This window comes from Ricinus communis, chromosome 6 (assembly GCF_019578655.1).
Source record: "Ricinus communis isolate WT05 ecotype wild-type chromosome 6, ASM1957865v1, whole genome shotgun sequence".
NCBI classification, from domain to species: domain Eukaryota; kingdom Viridiplantae; phylum Streptophyta; class Magnoliopsida; order Malpighiales; family Euphorbiaceae; genus Ricinus; species Ricinus communis.
The window spans coordinates 14,865,868-14,880,270 of NC_063261.1; the positions used below are offsets into that span (position 1 = coordinate 14,865,868).

General features: G+C 32.3%; 1 protein-coding gene across 1 annotated transcript; it reads right to left on the reverse strand.

Moving 5' to 3' along the window:
- Positions 1-332: 332 nt before the first annotated feature.
- LOC8288408 (patatin-like phospholipase domain-containing protein 4) lies at positions 333-5,636 on the reverse strand. The gene is made up of 7 exons (XM_002528562.4): positions 4,856-5,636; positions 3,478-3,621; positions 2,999-3,071; positions 1,933-2,038; positions 1,737-1,833; positions 783-878; positions 333-704 (listed from the first exon to the last, which is right to left on the reverse strand). The coding sequence occupies exons 1-7, from the start codon at positions 5,450-5,452 to the stop codon at positions 546-548; spliced, it is 1,272 nt and encodes a 423-aa protein (XP_002528608.2). The 5' UTR covers positions 5,453-5,636; the 3' UTR covers positions 333-545.
- Between the last annotated feature and the right edge of the window lie 8,767 nt (positions 5,637-14,403).

Consider the following 14,403-nt stretch of genomic DNA (forward strand, 5'->3'; position numbering starts at 1 on the left):
GAATTGAATCTTCTTGAAACAAATACATTAGCTCATTTATATAGAGCTTTACAAATGTACACTTCTCAAACACCAAAACAAAAAAAAGTTGACTCTCATAATTGATTCTACTAGCGATCAAATTCATACAGAAAACAAACAGAGCCTAAATGCAAAATCTCAAATAATTGGAGAAGGATACATCACAAGTAAAATTTTAACTATAAGAATTTTGAAGATCAATATGTTACAGTCAAAATTTCAAGAGACCCACAACAGAAGTTCAAGGCATCATAAGCCCTTACATCCAATCATCCTAAACTTAATCATATTCATATCAGAATCCCATAAACTATACAATTTTGCTTTTCTTATTTTTCCATTTCCTTTTTGAGATACTTAATATTAGTTAGTTTACAAAGTTTACTGTACAATATAGTACAAGAAACAGAAAATGGGCATTCGTGCCCTAAATGAAACACTATTTTGATCCAAGGTATGGAACTAATGTGAGAACTAAAAAAAAAAGGGCATCTTCAATATCAAGCTGGGATATCACTTTATGATCAGCTATTTGCCAAGCCATTTTCAACTGTAGGACTGTCATCCTGAACTACTTTATCAACTGGGTTCTCCTCAGCCCACACAGCTGCATCTGAGTATCCAAGCTGAAATAGTCTGTCAAGGATATCATCTTCTGCTGGCTCCAGTGCCCAGTTGAAAAGCTGAAAGAGTTGTTTTTAACACCTGTTCATTAGCTAATCCTAAATAGAAGTAGAAATCAATTGCAAAATATAATTTACCTCTCTAGGGCTAGCTCTATTTTCAGGATTGCAGTCAGGGCTAATCCCAATTCCTTGCAGACCCAATCGACTAGCCGGGAAAGCACAAACGCGAATCTGCAGAACCACAGGTGAGCAGGAACTCATAACACCCACAAATATGCATACTTGTGAACATAGCAATCAGCCGCTAGTTGCAACATTTACAGAATAATGAAGTTTCTATGGTAAGGATAGGGGGAACTTAGAGAAACCGCAAAAAAGGTCCAACAATGTGCATGTGCCAATTTTCAGATCCCAAAACCTATCGCAGCAACCAACAGTTTTACTATGCACATCTTAAAAAATATTATTGACATTATTTATATGTTACATGGGAGTCTCATTCTGAAGACATAAATGACTACTCAACATAACAATAGGATTAGGCAGCCTAAGATATAAAAATCCTCCTAAAACCATTATATGCTAATCTCGAGCCACTTTGAAGATGATCAAATCGCCTGATATAATACAAGGATAAGAGGCTCTTTTAAAGTGGAAATAATGTACACAAATCCTAGGCCCCACAATCTTTTCTAGGCTATTCAGTTTTCTCTTATTTTTTATTATCTAGTTTACATGTTTCTCCCACTAGAACCACAAACACAGTTGATATTAAACTATTGAAAGTAATCTACTAGCGACCTTAAAGTTCAGAAGAATCACAGTTTTCTTTCTTTTTCTTTTCTAATTTTCCAGACTTGGTGCCAATCACTTCATAATTTGTGAGAACATTAGACTGCACAGAGAGAAGCTTAGCTTACCGATCAAGTGACAAATTTCCTCAACTCAGTTATAGATTATATAAATGAAGCATGAATTATATGAAAGAATGCAGCAATTTAGAAGGCTTTTCAACTAATCTTTTATGTATGATAAAAAGCTGGAAGATTCAATGGAAAGATCCATAAGATAAATATCTTGAGCAATTACCGTTTGAGCAGCAGATGTAGGTGGCATAAACAATGTCAAACCCCCATCAATGCAAAGTCGATTTCGAAACATTGTGGCAGGTCTTGGTGCAAGATATCTGCAATTTGAATATATTACTGGCTTATACTTTTAATTTGATGTCCCTAAAATAGTTAAATAACAAGTATGCAAGGCGAACGGCGTATTAATTATTCACCCTGGAATAAATGAAGAAGTGAAAACTGCATTTATGAGATCTTCTTTGGAGTCAAATTGATCCACTAGTAAACCCCTGGGCCTCCACAAAATCTGAGTCACAGCAACTTTACAGGACAGACTATATTAACAGAGTGCAAGTGGAGATCAACAAAAAAAATTCAAATGTCCACGTGCATGTACCCTGTTAAGCTGGTTCCATATCAGGAATTATAAATATCTTAAAATGGAAACAACCCGTAAAAAATTAACTAAGATATCCGGTCACAAATTGAAATAGATCATTTACACTATCCACAGAAGGGTTGTGCTTTATATTTTACAGGCAAAGAGATCATCAAGAACAAATAAATAAATAAATACAAAATTAAAATAAAACTAATGAAAAGCATTACAAGGAAAAGAACAAAGAATAACAGTAACAGATATATACATATAATACACAACAAACGAAATTATGCATTTGGAATTGCCATAAAGTAGTGATTAATTACTGAAGGTAAGAAATGTTGAGAACAAATTAATTTCCCCACCCATTTGAAATTTATTTAAATTTTCCAGCTTAGCGCATAAGCATTTATGCCATCACATCTACCTCACTATAGAGTTCATTTAAGCAACATGATACATGTACATTACTTTATGAGTATAAAATCATAGAGACAAATGTTCAACTATAGAAAATAAATATTTCCAACTAGCATGCATTCTCGACAAAGAATAAATTTACATTGTCTTGGTTGAAATTCATAAAAATTATGTAATTCATTTGCAAATCCAAAGTTTATACGCTTTGAATGACGTGAAAGTTAATTTAAAATTTTATATATTCAAATTTGTATGGAATTGATTATAGCTAAACTAAATTCTAACAAAATAGGTACAATTTCTGAATGAATTCTACATTAGTTTGTCAATGTATTCCATAACGTCAAAATATCTTTTTCAACTTTATTATTTCCATTTTACTTTCTCTCTCATGTATTTTTCTTAAATGAATGAATTATTTAATAGATTTCAATCAAACATAGCATTAATCAGCAAAGAGAATAGAAGATCATACTTACCACGAACCCTGCCATTAGACCTGATATGAGCATCATCAGGCAGAAACTTTTCAAGAACATCACGAAGAACAGCCTGTGCAAGAGAAATAGAAAAATTAAAACTAAAATCTCTTCTCCCCTTCTTCCTCTTTTGCAAAATTATACAGAAATTCTACAAATTTTCTTTCCTGCACAGTTTACTTCTCACAAGCCAACAGAAAATTAAAATATGTATTAAATCACAGGCCAAATCAGAACTAAATTTGCTCCCTCTGCCATATAAGTGTTCTCCCCATGCTTCTGCACATTAGATGACATGTTTCCAGAAAGAAAATTTGGGACATGCCACTGATTTAAACATCAGGCCCCCTTTCAGACACCAATTGTTGATGACATGATAAAAGGTTATTACTAGCCAAGAAAAAATTAAAAATGCAAATTTTCAATCTAAAGAGTCTCAAACCAGAGACAATCCTTTGCAAATTCCAGTAGAAATTTACCCCAAGTCGAAATGCGGTCCCTCTTAACCTACAGTCTTCGGCCAGCACTTTGGTAGCTTCTAGGGCCTCATGCATACTAGCCCCTGAAGCAATCACTGCACAGACTATGGCACCAGCAGAGGAACCAGCCAATGGTGTAGTTTCCTGTGTTGTAGTATACAAAAATATTTATATTAAAAAATTACAACATTTGAGTTCAACATAAAATTTATCAATGAGAAAGATTTCCATTTTCTTCAGCAGGTCATCAAAAGATTTATCACATTACTAAAAATGATTAAGTAGTAGCCCCAAACCAGGTGAAATGAATGATTCCAAGAAGCTTGTGATTAGAACTTAGTTGTATAGCTCAAGAAAATAAGCTAATTTGTGATTTCCATTTAACCCTCACCAATGGAAGGATACTTTCCATAAAAGAAACTTAAATACAGTATAGTAATGTAAACAAATTAAATTAACATGAGAATACCTTTGACTTGAAAGGAAATCTTACTTTTTCCTTTCCACCAAGTTGTATTTTGTTAACATTTTATGTTATGAAACTTTAGGAATCAACAAGAGTAGCAATACCAATGCTAGAATTTATTGGGCAACTCCATAATAAGACTTAAGTTTAATTCTATTCTATGTCAAGCAATTTATAGAATGAAATCTCAGCACAAGCATACTTTCTAAGCAAAAGAATAACCATTTTTCTTACATGTCTTAGTAGTTAAACAAAGTTAATCACATCATGGGAAGAAGTGGGCCTACCCCATACTGAAGTTATCAAAGATGAAAATACTCCACTAAAAGCAAGCATACTTGCATATTGAACCACAGCCAACTCCAGTCAAAAATTAAGCAAGTCAAGAAATCATCCATGCAAATAATGTTGTTAAAGGAAACATTTATTTTTAAACAAAAAGCAAAAGCCACACCGAAATTGAGCAGCCCAAATTGTTCTCTATTATTGGACAATAGCATCAACTCAGAAATCCAAAATTCATATAAAAAATTTAGAATCCAATATAGAGCTATACCTTCAGCCTAGAAATCCATATCCAACAAGATAGAATCCAAAAACCTTCCAGAAACCAAAATGACTCAAAGTTCACTTTCCATCACCAAATTATCAATAAAATCCCTAGTGAAAAGTTCTATACTTTACTAATATATAATCCAAAAGACAACTATAACTGTAACTTAGAAATGCATATCCATCTACATGGAATCTCAAATACCTTCAAAAAACCAAAGTGACTGAAATTCACTTTCCATGGACAAATTCCAATGGAAAAAGCTCTCAACTTTACTAATAAAAGTCGCAAACTTCCACTACAAAAACAAGTAATGAGCATTAATAAAAAGTTATAAAAAAAATAAAAATAAAACCAACCTTAATATAACCCTTTTCAATAAGCAATTGAGCAACACCAAGATGATAAGGAAACAACAAGCCAGCAGCAGAAAAACTAAACCCAGGACTTGTAACGACACGCCGTTCTTTCTCAGCCTCAATATCTTTAACCCTTTGTTCCCAAATAACCTCAGGCTCTATCTCATCCTCCATAACAGCCCCAATTCTCTCTTCATAATCGACATTCGCATTACCATTAGATTTCTCGAACAAAGAGACACCAGAATTAGAAAAGTCTCCATCTTTATATTTATTTCTGCTGCCACTTTTCAACAACCTCGACGCAATTCCCAAGAAAAGCTCTCCTGTGACCACAGCAAATGACTTTTTCTCCTGTTGCGGTGGCGGTGGCTGCGGTGGGTATGTGATTTTGTTATTGCTGTTATTTGAAGAGTTTTTAATAGAGAAAGATAATGAACGTTGTGTGAGAAAGGGGTTTGGTTTAGAATTTGGATTAAAGGTAGGGAAAGGGTTAATTGATTGGTGAGAGTGAGAGAGAAGGAGAGAAGAGAGAGAAGAATGTGCCATTGAAGAAGAAGGAGAAGTTCTGTTATGTTTCTTGGTGAAGAACAACATTTTATTTTAACCTATGATTTTTTTTATTTTCTCAATGGTCATTATCTGTGTGTTTTTCTCTGTTAATTTTTTTTAAGTGCTAATTTAGAAGAGGAGATGTGATGGTTTGTATTTTTCTTTGCTTTTTAGCCCACAGAAAATTTACATATTAAATAATAAGACAAAATTCATAATAACATTAATAATAATAACTTTTAACATTATAAATCAGATTCACGAGGCACCCTTTAGGCCTGTCTGTATTCAAATCCACTTTGTATGAACAACTAAAATGCAGTTCAATTTATCAATGATAAAGAGAAGAGAAAGGAGGATTATAATGACTGAGGAGGACATGGGAAGTAGACTGATCAAGTTTCCAAGTACTTTGCACTGAATGCCATGTAAATGTAAAGGTTACATGATAACATGCCATTGGATTACCATTTTCACCTGCTCTGCTTGTGGGATTACAACTATTATTAGAAATTCCACATGGAAATCTTGCATGGATTAAAGAAGAAAAAATGAGAGGCAATTTTTATGTGGTTTCACAATGTGCCTGTATCATTGTATTCTCTATTTTTCTGCAAATTATCCACAATCAAGAATTACAGCCATTGCCCTGCCTGAAACTTGAAGTGTGACATAATAGAACATCTCCAGCACTTAAAAGGCTTATTCTCAACAACCATATATAAGAATCTCATGCATACTCTGCTTTCCTGACTTTTTACTGCTAAATTTCTTCTGCAAAATGCAAAGGATTCAACATTTTTTTTCAATCCTTTCACCCCGAAGCCAATTTCACATGCATAAGAGACAAAGAAATCGATTAAAACTTGAAAAATGAAGCAAGAATCATAACAAACAAATCAAATTAAGTTAGAAAAATATAAAAATAATACAAACTTTAGAAAAAAAAATGACAAAAACTTCACATAGCATATTCTATATTTCAATCATACAATCCGAGAAATTTAATACGATCTTAATTATTCCAATTATTAGATTTAAAACCTAATATAAAATATATTATCAGATTCAAAACTCAATATATTCATGTTATCATATTCAAAGTCCAACATATCAAAAACATATTGATTCATAAAAAATAAAAATAAAAATCTAATCAAGTAAATTATGCAAAACAATTAACAATCATTCTAATCATGTTTCCAGAAAAATTATAAAGCACGAAGGATGGAAGAAAATTTTTGAACTAACTAAAATACTCTTGCTAATCTTATCACAACTTTATATGTAATTAATTTAATTTACTAAATCTAATAGAATTAATCAGTGATTAATCTAATCCAATCCTAATCCTATTATAATTTTATATACATTTCTAATCTTATAAGAAATTGATGAATTACTCACACTTTATATATACCTAAGATGAAACTCAAATAACTCAATACAAGTTTTTGTAAAAATTAAAAAAAAAATTCAAAAATAAAAAGGTATGATATTCTAATTTTATTTTACTAATATATTAATTTATATTTTCATTATTATTATAATACTTTATTAGTAGAATTATTGTAAATGAATTATTTCATGGTCAATATATTTTATATATTTTCATAAGTTTCTACCATACAACAAAGGAAATACTCATAAAATAATTAAATATTTTTTTGAATAAATATTATATTGTATATTAAATTATCAAATATTTTTATATTGACTTTTATTGTAATAATTTACACGTGTGACTACTAGTATTATATTAAATATATTTTATATATATGTAAATTAATAATCTAGAAAAAATAAAAGAGACATAGCTCGCCCCTCACGTAAATTGCTTCATGCTATCCCAATATTTCAATAACTCAACCCTACAATCTCTCTCTCTTTTTCCCTTCCTTCTCTCCTCTCTATTGTTTTCTTTTTCTCTATTATTTTTTCCCTTTTGGTCGAAAATGTTATAGACGAAAGGAGATGTTACTATTTAAGGTGGGTAGGCTTTAATTAGTTGGAAGCTATTAAATTTCAATTTGTAACATGATTGTTAGTCATAGTGTCGATCATGGGGTAAATAGTTTAGATGGTACCAAAACTATGCACTTTATTTTCAATTGGTACCAAAATCCTTTCTTTTTTTCTTTTTGGTACCTTATCTTTAATTTAACAGTTAAATTTTAGTATCCAAAGGGATAGTGGTTGTATAATGTTGACATGGCGACCGGAGTTAAAATATTCTTTTAATATTTGATACATGAGTGCCATGTAAGCTAAGTTAAATTATAATCAGCATATGGGACCCATATCCATAAAGTGTTTCTAAATTAACTATCTTTATCCAAATTGAAAACCCTAATTTCATTTTTACACTCACAGGTTTTATTTCTTTACCCTCTCTCTCACTCTCATGTTTTCTCTTGAAGTCATTACTATTTGTAGCTTTACGTTGTGAGACCTAACCTTGAATCTCCATCTATACAACTTATCTCTATCATGTTATTTGAAGACCCATTTCATTTAACATTGTCCCTCATTGTTTCTTTTGGCGAAGTCGTAAGCTGGAAGCACAACAATGTTATTCGATTGGAGACTAAGGAATGAAGAGGATCCACCACTTGAGTATTGTAAGTTTCTGTAACGCCTGTATTTTCTCATCATACATGTTATGTGCATTTACATTTAATCATTGGGCATATGATGGTATATTAATAATATTTTTATTTTATGAAAACAGATATATATTAATTATAAGTAGAGAATAAGAAGCATGATATTAGATTATTAATTTAGATAAGTTGATTAAGTATTTAGGTTATGTGTATTAAGCCTTAAGACTTAATTGAACCAATAGCTGAAGGTTGGATAAATATATTGGACTTAAAAGATACAATTAAAAGTTTGTACCTATATATGGTTAGTAAGAATTAATTTAGGATGATAAAAACTAGTTAAGTAGGTGGTGGTATTGAGAGATGAATCTTGGAAATTGGAACCATGAGCAAGCTCATTTTACCTCTTCATTTCTCTAAAATTCGTACATGGCCAAAAACACAAAATTTGGAATAAGAGAGAGGAGTGGAATACCTAGAAAAACTTAAGATTAAGATAGGATCTTACCAACTATTGAAGGAGCCAAGCTAAAGCTAAAGGATTTAAGCATATTAGCAACCCAAAAGCTGAAATTGGTGAGTTGTTACTTGAGTATTATTAATTTGTCATTAGGGTTCTTGATTACAAATTGGAAAAACTTCAATTGATGCTTTTATTGAATAATTAAAGGTCTGATTATCATGAATTAGTAGAGTATTGAATGATTGCATAGAGATTAAGCTTGATTTAAGTTTAAGTATGTCAAGATAGAAAACTGTCAAAATTCCAGCAACCTTGATGTTCTGTATTTTAGGCATAACATGGGTTATATAAGTCCAAATTAAGCTTAATTGCTGTCTATGGAAATTTTGAAGATCCTCTATAACTTTGTAGTTTTGTGATTTTGCTATTTTTTCCGTTTTGGTTGCTTAAATTTAGCAAATAGATTTCTGCTCGGGTACAACTAGCTTTATGACCCTTACTCAGTAATTTGAAGATAATTAAATCTATAGAAGTCGGAATTGAGTAATTCTTCTTGGAGATGAAACTAGACGCATAAACGGATATGTCTGTTTAATACGAAATTTTTGTATTAAGCCAATTTTGCCCAGCAATATATATACCTTGGTACTAAATTCTTTCTAGAAAACAGAGATGTTGGAGATTAGTTTTATGCAATTTATTTGATGTTAATTTGAGTTAAATTGGTATATAACTAGATGGAAAATGTTTATATGATATTAAAATAGTAATTGAGAGTCTTAGAGGAAGAGTTAGACCTATGAATTACAAAGAGGATGATCTTGTAATGCATTAGAACTAGCATTTACATGAATATTTGGAATATACATGAAATGTGAATTGATGAATGTGTTAACAGGTACTCAAAGACCTGTAAAGGAAGTTGTAGAGAAAGGAGGTTCTTATATGTTGAAGGAATAAGTGTATTTTGAGTAAGTAAATAGTTAATATTTGCCATATCCATATATTTAATCAAATGTTTTATGAATGGTTGTGTTTGCTTAATATTGTGTTGTGTTTGAATGAATGAGATGGAAATGATTGGTGTTGAGTGGAACAATTGTTATTGCTTGAATATGATATAAGTGAAATGATTGAATTGTGATGTTAAGTGCATATGTGCATGTGAATGGTGGATTCCCCTGTGAAAAAAAAAGTATATATATATATATAAAGCCTTGGGAGGCTAAAGCCTAGAGAGGCTATAAAAGTGTATTATGTGAGAATGAGGCGGAGCAGCTTACGTGTGCGATAGGTGAGGATGAGGTGGAGCAACACATTAAAGGGGATCCACAAGCCGTGAGAACTAACCATAATTGTTGAATTATATTTCTTCTATGATGGTTGTACTGAATTGAGTAGAATGGTATGAATTTATACCTAAACTATGAATCATGGTAAGTTATGTGATTGGGTGGAAATTGTATTAAGTATATGCGATATAGATTATGTTGATTATTTATTTACTGAGCTGGAGGCTCACCCCTCTTCAAAAATTTTCTTTTCAGGTTTGTAAATAGTAGTGCATCCGTTGGTTGTATCCGAAGTCTAGCTTTTAGCAGTCAGTTGGGCCGGTTTGTGAGTCTCCTCGATGCATTTTGTATGCAGTTATGTGATGTATATAGAAGTGTGCCTTGTAAGGCATAAGAAGATGTTTTGAATACTTTTTAAATGATGTTTAAGCATAATCATATGTTTATATGTTAATAACCTTATGTCTTGATTCTTAACAATCTGCATATTGACCTATCTACATGTAGCATATAGTCTACCACGCTTGTATGCTTTCTGGCTAATGTCTATTGGTTAGCATGTAATGGGGGTGTTACAGTTTCAAACTTGACTTTGTTCATGGTGAAATATTAGGGGCTTTTATGAATATTATAACTGTTAATAAATTGTGTTTTATATGTTGATATGCAGTGCCTAATTCTAAATATTTCACTATTCAATGGCATGGGTTTGGACTAGATAATAGGGAAATGGTTATATTAACTAATGTAGGAAATGTAGACTTAAAATGTCTCATTTGGAGTTACAAAGCATGGCTAAGGAATTTGGATTAGTCCCTGTACTTTTGAAGTTTTTTCAGAAGCATCCTAAAAAGGATCATTTTGATGGGTTAAGAAATTTAGATAATGACAATGATGCTATTGAAATGAGTTTATCTATAGATGAGTCTATGATGATGCATGTATATGCTAAGGATAAGAAGTGGACCTCGGTTTTGCTGGTTTGAAGAATAATAAGAAGGAGAGCAGTTGTACATATAGGAGGTGGATTTAACAGGCATTCCCTGCTGCCATGCGGTGAATGCCTTGTGGTATAACAATGATAATCCTGAAAATCACTTGGATGACTACTTTAAAGTCAGTACTTACTTAGATTGCTATAGCCATCTTTTAAACCCAACAACTAGTAAAGGATTTTGGCCTAAATCTATTGCTCCACCAATCCTCCCACAATTGCCTATGCATTAAAGGTCAAAGAAGGGCATAAATCGTATAAAGAGAATGAAGGAGGATGAGGAAATTGAAGCCTTAATAAAGAATGGTAAAGTAAGTAGGAAATAATTTGTTACGACATGCACAATCTATGGGACAAAAGGCCACAACAAGAGGTGGAGTGGAGTTATAAAGAGGCAAATAGTTCATAATAAGAGACATAAACTCCTAGTAAGTAATATGCATATACTAATTAATCTAAGTATATTATAATAACATTGAAACTAATAGAACTTGATAATGGTAACGGGTGCAGAGGAAAAAACTAAAGAATAGACTAGTGGAACATCACATGAGGAGAACAATGCTCCTACAAATACATTAATATCAATACCTAATATTGAACAAACTGATGAAGAAGTTACTAATAATGTAGATCCATATCTTACTGCAAGCACTTTTGGAGGTCTCCCCCTATTTTACCAAGTTCACAAATATTAATGTGAATAAACAAACATTTTGTATGAATTTATCTTATTCTTATAATTTGTATGCATTTACCTTGTTCTTAAAATTTATATGCATTTACCTTGTTCTTACAATTTACCAATCTTACACTATCTCAACATAACCAGGCACCAGATTTGCCCAGAAATATGGTCAACATTGCGGATTTGGAAATAAAAATGACAACAGCTTTTGCATTTGAAGGTTCAGTAATTGAGATATCATCTCATATAAGGAGCATATATGATCTACTTTGTCAGGTATCAGGACTCACAACAACGACGCAAAATATGTCAAAAAATATATACAATGCAAGCAAGGCCAAAACAATCAAGCACAATCCAACAATTGTTCAGAAAAATAGTCAAGCACCAAAGAAGATTGCATCAAATTGAGGAATTCAAATCAAACCAACTAGAGATGCAGTAGACAAAAAGATTGAGGGCATAGACCTTCCAAGAAGATATTTTATGGTGATAAAGGAAAGCAAAAGGTTGATGACATAAGTTTAGAGACTAAGAGGGCTTGGTTGCTACCAAAAAATGGAGAAAGAAGTAGATATGGGAAGACCTATTAAGGTTACCATTAGCACCAATGTGTGTGGGACCATTTTTTATATTTAATACTCATTATTATGCATTTTGATGGTGGATGGTGTCTGTGTTCTTTTGTTTGTTTTGAGGACCAAGATGTATAGTGGTCCTTTTTGCTTGTTTTTTCTATTGCTAGATAGGATAGTGTGCATGGCTTAAAGATTTCTTTTTGTATTTTGAGCAATTTAGTATATATTTTTAACATGTGAATCAAATAGTGGTTTGTTGCTTTTTGTGGTCAAACTTTATTTATTAAGTTTTATTATTTGCACAATTAGAATCTTAACTCATTATTTGCACAGTTAGAATCTTAACTCATTATTTGCATACTTCATCACACAAGCAAAGTAACAACTCATATAAATAACCAACTATTTTTCTCATTGATGTGGTACCAACAAAAAACAAGTTACATAGGTTGATTTCAATGACACACATACCCTATATTTTGGCATCAACTACTACAAACCCAAATGAAAATAAAGATTAAAGATATAGTACCATTTTAAAATAAAATATTAAGTCTTGGTATCATACAATTTAAAGATACTAGGCAAATTGTCATCATCAACATGAACACTATAATAAATTTTGTAGATTAACAACCTGACAGCAGCATAAAAGTCAATCTTGTAGTAATTCCTATCCTCTCCATTGCATCCATTACTTATGTTGTTTTCTTGCACTCTAACTTCATGCCTTCCATTTCCTTCTTCATATTTCTCAGCTCACCGAGCTTCCTAGCTTCCCTTGAGTTATCTCTTCTAAAAGTTTATGCCTCAATCCTTTCTAAACTCGTGGTTAGTTTTCTCAGCTTTGTCAAAATCTGCAATGTCCTCTCGTTGACTCACTCATTACGCCATAAGAAAAAATCACCACTACTACCCTACAAAACTAATACAAAAATATATCATCATTAAGCAGTCAAGCAAGAAACTTATATACAAAATAAAAGGCCTTACATTTATGTATGGGCATCCCTAAAATTTGTCCAAGATTCTGATAAGTCCTTGAGATCCATTGGCGAGATCGATTTCCACAGCCATATTCGAGATATCTGCATTCCTAAAAACACATCTCCAGCCTCAAATCTTTCACCTAGTTCAAAGTCTTCTATTATTGCAATGCAACTTCCTCTTTGACTTCACCGAATTCTTGTTCTGCTTTTGATAGTTACTTGTGACAGTGAGAGGGAGACCGAAAGCGAAAATGGGAGGTGAAGAAGGAAATTAAAGTCCTTTATTTGGTCAAATTAAGGTTCTTAACATTTTGGTAAAAAATGTTATTTGAGGTAAGTTTATATATGCTGATCAGGAAGATTTACATGGCATTTATGTGTCAAATATTAAAAAAATATTCTAACTCCGGTCGCCATGTCAGTATTATATAACTAGAATCTCTTTAGGTGCCAAAATTCAACTGTCAAATAAAGATGAGGGTACCAAAAAAAAAGATTTTGATACCAATTGGAAACAAAATGTATAGTTTTAGTACCAACGGTGTGTTGCCAATAGACCTGTTCATGGGCCGGGCCTGAGCGTGCTCGGGCCAGGCCTGACATGATTTTGGACAAGCCCGAGCTCGCCCAGGCCCGAGGATGTTTTTAATATCTCTAAGCCCAAGCCCGAGCCTGAAATCTTTTAAAAAGTCCGGCCCGGCCCTACTCGGCCCGACCAATTGTTAAACCTGTATAAAAAGGTCGGGCCTGGACGGGTTCGGGTCGGGCCTTATCCGGTTCTGTAATATACAACAAGGTTGTTTAGGGTTTGATATTATTAATAACATGAAAATTATAAACATGAATAATAGATAGTTAAGTGGTTTATAACACTCAATTATATGCTAAAGGTCACAATTTAGACCACGGGCCGGGCGGGTACCCAGGCTCATGGACAGGTCTAGTTGCCAATCAACCTGACAGTAGCCCTTTTAAAGTCTTGTATTTCAAAGTCTTGTCTCTTGTCTATACAATGTAGGCGTGAAATTTTTTGTATATAGTCGACACTTAGGCTAATCGATGTCTTAAACGCGACCATTTGTACTCTAATTTCAACCTTCTCCACGTGGTAAGAAAACGCATAGCTGAGAAATATTTCCTCAATCATCGTATTTATGGAAATATTTTATTTATCTTGTTTTAAGTAAAAAGCCCGAGCAGAAGATATAAAACCTTAGTTAAAAGACCTGGAATATATTGAAAAAAAGTGCCTGCAATATTACCCTTAAAATACAATCTCTAAGTAACTCTTAAATTATTAAGAGCTAAAGATTTCTTAAGCATAGGTAATATGTTGCTGTTGCAAATTTCAAATTTCAAACAAACATTGACAGGAATTCATTATGT

Excerpts from the sequence above, each read along its gene's own strand:
- LOC8288408 (XM_002528562.4), bottom strand. The coding sequence starts at position 5,452 with ATGTTGTTCTTCACCAAGAAACATAACAGAACTTCTCCTTCTTCTTCA. Across the intron at positions 3,072-3,477 it reads GGACCGCATTTCGACTTGGG|GCTGTTCTTCGTGATGTTCT; the intron begins GTAAATTTCTAC and ends TCTCTTGCACAG. Across the intron at positions 1,834-1,932 it reads ACTTCTTCATTTATTCCAGG|ATATCTTGCACCAAGACCTG; the intron begins GTGAATAATTAA and ends TTCAAATTGCAG.